Below are 5,990 nucleotides of genomic sequence, written 5' to 3'. Positions count from 1 at the left end.
AAAGAAAATGACAATAATAAATCCATTGGTTCAAGTTTCTCAGGAACTGCACTTAAAGGAAGGTATGAAGTAAAAATCACAGCATGCAGCAATTCTCTTTTACATTATTGGGGAGAGTTCAACAACTTGATAAATTTAAACAACAATCCACTAATACAGAGCAGAACATGTATTTGCTGATTTAAAGTTCACCTGTCAAATGTAAGAAGACAAACTGCTAGTTTTATCAATTAATAGTTTAAAGCCTTTTTTAATTGAGGAAACAGGAATACGTGGGGTTGGTTTACTGATATAAATATTCTGGGGTTTAGCTTTTAATTTTTAGCTAATTCAAACAAAATTACTTTAAAAGGCTACTTTAAAACAAGAAGAAGAGTTTTAAAATGGAAATGCTAATTCATAAACCACTAAATTAGTAGCACAAGACTGTGCTCTTCTGTATGAGAAGAGTGAACCTCTAAGTCAATAACAAGCAAAGTTGAAGGTCCAGTGTTCTTCACTGAGTATGTCACATCGTGATACTAAACCAAGCAAATTTTACATCTTCTGCACCAGAAAAAAAAAAAAATCCTGCCTTTCCTCCCTGGCCTGAGACATCCTACAATTTTACAGCTAAATCTACAATTTCACAGCTAAATCTACAATTTCACAGCAGTTTTATAATCTTGAAGAACAATGCAAAAAGCAGCAAGCTTTGTCAACTAGGAAGTCAACAGGCTTATATCCAAAGCACTCAGTAACAATAACAAAGTGATAAATCCTCCCAAACTTTCTGCAGTGAAAAATTTTGTCATCCCACCAAAGATGACATAGCCTCACCTACAGCAATGGAAATGTTGGATTACTGAAAATATCTCCTTCCTGTCTTAAAAAAGGGGCTAATGAATCCAAATAATTGACATTTCATGTGACAGATGCCTCAATGGAGTACGGAAGAATATGAAGTAGAGCTGGAGACATTCAGTATACAAGGCAGCTAATAAAACACAGTTTAAATTTAGAGGTACTAACGAAGAGTAGCATGTAAAGGATAATTAAGAGGAACACGTTCCCTCCATGCTACTATTAGTGAATTTAACTCTCCACTGCTGTGAGAAAGTTGTGGAAAAAAGGATGGGTGCTTGCAAAGCACTCTGATTCAAAGACTGTAGTGTTTTATTTGCTTGAATGTTGCTGGGGCTTGTCATTCTACTATGAAAGCTGTTTCAGGAAAACCTAGAGATCAGAATGAGCAATTCTAAGTGTTAAAAAAATAAAGAAATTTATCTGGCAACATGTTCTTCTTCAACACTGAAATTTCACTGACCCTGCATTCCAAGATTTCTGTTTCAGTACCTGAAAAGCATATGAGCCTCCAAGAGGAGAATTTCCTATTTCACTTTCAAGCGAATCATTATCTGAAAATTCTTTTAAAGCAGTTATTCACGGTAATGAACATCCCTTCTTTTCTGTAAGGTGTGATATGTCAATTCTTGTCTTAAAAAAAAAAAGTCCTGTCTGCTTCTGCTTCATACAAAACACAGTTCAGAATTCTGCACAAACCAGAGGAATGACTCCAGAATGCAGTGGTACTACCAATGTTTTTCCTCCATACAACACTGCACAGAGTGAAAGGAGGTTTGTATTTCAGTCAGTCATTACCTGCCACAGGTTTTCAGCCAAAAGTGCAATTACAAGGTTTATGTCTTAAAATCTGCATATATTATTCTCAATTCCAGTGAGTGAACCTGACATCACCATATGTGCTGTGTGTCAAATAAAACTTGATTGTTCAGCCCTGCAATTACCTGTGCAACAGCCTCCCTGCACATCAAACAATTATTATCCTTTTTTACATGGAAAAAGAAACAAGACCTTTTTCTTTAAAAAGTCCCCTCCAAAATTGATCTCGGATCTTACAGGACAAGACATAACTACTTGTGTTATGATCTATAATTAGAAATATTCACAGGGTACAAACCATAAGTGAAAGCATGCAGCTACTCACCTACAGTATACCAACTAGCATCTGTCAGCTTGCTGATAACAGCTTCTTGAAAGGATCCATCGGGCATTTTGGTTTCAACCATTGCACCAACCTGCAGAAAAGGAGTATCTCAAGGTTACTTACATCTAATCCCAAACTCACACAATGGAGAAAAACACATTCATTCTACCAGCAAGCTACATTTACCTTTTTTTTTTTAAAAATACTCATTTTAGCTAAATGTTGCTTGGTAAAATTTAGTTACTTAGCTGGTAAGAATAAAGGTCTTTAAGTATGAAGGTTCAACTGCAAGTAGACAGTAAAGCAGTAAGAAACTCAGAACATCTCATTTCAGCATGACTTCCATCATCACAAAAACAACAGAAGGCTAATTGGAAAGAAATATTCAAAGTAATTATTACTTTACTACTGAGGTGTGTGCAATTACTAATATTATGCTTAAAACATTGTTACACTATCAAAATTTCAGTAACACACTCCAGTGTGCATTGGTGTTCTCGTAGTAGCTACAAAGAGCAAACACAAGAGATGAGCTGCTCTGAAGAGCCCTATTTTTGTTCAGTTTTATAAAACAGATACATATTTTAGCAGACAACTGTTACACATAAAAATACAAATCAATACATAGTTGTATATAAAATACATCAACTATTTTAAAATGGTTAAAGCAATTGTATTCACTGTTGTCTAAGAGGCTTGAACTTCACTAAGTAATCAAATTCTGAATTACATACAAGAAGTTTCAAAGTTTCATTACTTATAAGAAGTTTTGTGTCTTCTAAGAAGATAGAAAAAATCACTGCATGCAAAACTGTGTATGAAGTACACTACATGGAGAAGCATAAACAGCCTCTAAAAGCTATGAGTTAAGACTAATTAGTCTGGATCAATATAATCTACAGTGATAAGCTTCCTTCTGTTGATTTAAATTCTGTAGAACAGGTACCCACCTAAAGTGCTTCAAAATTTAGAATTTTACAAATCAATTACATGATTACAAAATAGAGGAGAGGCATGCAGTATACATACTCTTAAAGGTCCTTTCACTTGGTCATCTTGCACTAACTGTGTTGAGTTATCCCCCTTCAGGACCACCTGAAAGATATCAATGAACTTTTTTATATGGATCTTACTTTTAATAGCACAAAAAAAAGCATATGAAACTGTATTATTATTAGCATTGATTTGGAAAATATCTTTATAAAATGGACCCAAACATTACTGAATGCAAAACACTTGGCATGGATGGTTTTACTGTCAGGAAGCCCCAGGTATCACACAATATTTAATCTGAAACAATGGGGCAAATCACCCACCAGCCATTCCAAGGCAAAGGAAACACACTTGGATGTGAGTTTGGATATTGAGGCCACCTAAGGGCACACCTGGGACTGGGTCTCCCATCCGAAGATTAAGCAGGTTTTTACTCTCTCATTTCAACTGTAGCACTTTATTGACAACAACAGAGTACTAAACAACGACCAAAATAAAAAGCTCTCTTTATTACATATGTATCCAAAAATCACTGAGCTGACCACAACACCATTTCTAGTACCTTAAGCAAGATGAAGTTTTTCTGGTAATGACATGAATCAGTACAAGTGTAATCACAATACAGTGTAAGTAAACTACACCTTTTCCTTTAAAATCTTGGTTGAGAAGGTAACACTGGTGAGACAGTGTGCATAAGTCTATGTATTATGCATCCCTGAGTTAGCAGACTCAGTTTAGAAACAAAAAAGAAGAATATTTAGATGATAACACTGATAACTGCTTCACTAATGCTTGTTGTGACACCAATGTTTCCATTAAAAAATTCCAACATTCCTATTTCTTTTCAGGAATCAAAAATTCCAGGAGCTTCCTTTCTACCTCTAAAGATGTCCAGTTTTCTGGCTCCCCCAGTTATCCCTGAGCCATAGTCTAGACTGTAGCTGTACTAATAAATACAACACCAGTGACATGCTGAAACAGTGCTGATATTAACACATAACCAGGTTAATAATGCACTTCATGCAATCTTTATTTAAAAGTTTATAGCAGCATTGAGACGAATGCAGGTTGTCCTGCTACTCAGGAAAAGACTACTGGATTTTTTGGACTCTTGGCAAGCATGCTGGGGTGTGCCTGCACGCTCTTAATTACAACATCAGGCTTAGCTTGTTAAAACTTCAATTGTTATAATCGAGATACAGTGACAGGAATTTCCACCAAGTCACAGCAGCCTCACATGCTTCCAGATCTTATCATGGAGTAATAAGGCCTATGATTCTAATGAGAAGAAGAAACTCACACCTATTAACAGTCTAAACACTATCAGACCAAAGAGACAGATACAAAAATGAAGGATGTCAGATAAGGAAGGGCAGCACGCTGCTTCCTACAGAGCCTCCCATTAACACAGACTTCAAGGAACATCACAAATGTTTGTATGTACTCCTTAAGGACAGGGGAAAAGACTCCAGTATCTGAATTGTTGGGGGGTTTCTATTCATAAAAAGCACTCTGGATATAGTGATATGATCCATACATGTAACTGGAGAGGCCAATAGCTTGTTCTATTCGATCCAAACATTAAAGTACAAAAAACTCAGATGCCTAGTCATGAAAAGAAGCTTTTGTCCCTATTTGTAAGGGAGTTTTGGCTCACTAATGCCTTATTTACACATCCTGGACAGTAGACAAGTAGGAAGTGGGAAGATTTTGAGAACACTAAGCAGAAGAACAATTTCTGTATTTACTCTGAATTCGTAACTTTTATTTAGCTGCATTTTATTCTTGTTTGCCCACAGTAGCATTTACAACAGCACTGCAACACCAAAATAATGTTTGGTGGTTTTGGCGTGACACCCATAAATGTGAATGAGTATTTTGTGACAGTACTACAAGTGTGCAGAAACACAGCTACAGTCAGCCCACACTGCTGTAGAAGCAGTGGCAAGATACTCAAAACTGAACAAATACTATCTAAAATCTGATCTAAGAAACTAGTTATTGCCATGTTTTTTGCCCTCGATTTACTTTGGCATTGCCTCTTAAGTTCCAAGCTATAAAACTGAGAATGTCAGTTGGAATGAGAGGGAACTTTTGCTTCTGAGGAGGTTGCTTTTATTCCTTATTAGCCATGCAAAGCTGTAATCCTCTATTTGTGACATCAAAACTGATGGCTGTGAAAGCGACGCGTTCACAAACAGAAGCCGAGCGCCACCGGGACAGAAGCAGCAAGAATAGCTCAGTGGAAAGCTCATTCTTGTTCCAGCATCCTCCTAAAAATACAGAAAAAAACAACACCATCCCCTCAAAAAGAACAAAAATCCAAAGAAAACCCACCCCAAACCCAGCACCAAAATACGAAAACCAACATTCAAGTGTTGTTTCACATTCACACAGAGGTGATGAATATTTCCTAATCTTCAGGACTAGGACTTTCTCTGGCAGCCCTTTCAACACGGTGCTTTACCAAAACCTGCAGCAATCCCAGCACACTACCTTGACTTTCACAAGCCTTTTCACTGTCTTAATCTTTGCCTCGCAGAAGGCACCACGGTACTTGGCACTGACATCAGTTCCCACTGTCAGGTAGGCAGGCTCATCTGCTGCCTAATAAGAAACAAAAAACCATAAGAACAAAGTTTAATTCTTCTGATTTTTTTTACAGCCACATCATTAAGTATATCATTTTGCATCTAAATTTTTAGATCTAGTCACTTTTAAGTGATAATCAATAGCAGTACTCAGAATTAGATTGTTCTTTAAAAGAAAGAGGAAAAAAATACAAAACACACAACAAACAAGTTACAGGAAGTTTTGTTTTTACCCATGATGTTGATCCCTGTCCCCCTCCCCAATTTTGTCAGCCTAATTACTCTCAAATATCTTTGAAGATATTGTACTGATATGTGGAATAGCTCATAAAAAGGGTAATAACATAGAGGACTGACTATTCATTCAAATCACTGCTTTACAGTACAAAAAAGGACAGTATTTCCACTGAAAAAAGCAA

At 36.5% G+C, this 5,990-nt stretch overlaps 1 protein-coding gene across 1 annotated transcript in view; it reads right to left on the bottom strand.

The window, feature by feature from the left end:
* The window catches only part of LOC103775304 (AT-rich interactive domain-containing protein 4A-like), a gene marked incomplete at both ends in the record, with an annotated part of 22,644 nt that extends 17,057 nt beyond the window's left edge, over positions 1 to 5,587 (bottom strand). The window contains 3 exons of the mRNA XM_008942751.1: positions 1,988 to 2,078; positions 3,017 to 3,082; positions 5,477 to 5,587. Of these exons, the coding sequence (XP_008940999.1) occupies positions 1,988 to 2,078; positions 3,017 to 3,082; positions 5,477 to 5,587 (268 nt within the window). The remainder of the gene's footprint in view (positions 1 to 1,987; positions 2,079 to 3,016; positions 3,083 to 5,476) is intronic.
* Between the last annotated feature and the right edge of the window lie 403 nt (positions 5,588 to 5,990).

The sequence above is a fragment of the Merops nubicus genome, unplaced genomic scaffold, assembly GCF_000691845.1.
Source record: "Merops nubicus isolate BGI_N331 unplaced genomic scaffold, ASM69184v1 scaffold31086, whole genome shotgun sequence".
NCBI lineage: Eukaryota > Metazoa > Chordata > Aves > Coraciiformes > Meropidae > Merops > Merops nubicus.
This window is presented reverse-complemented; position numbering and strand designations above follow the sequence as displayed.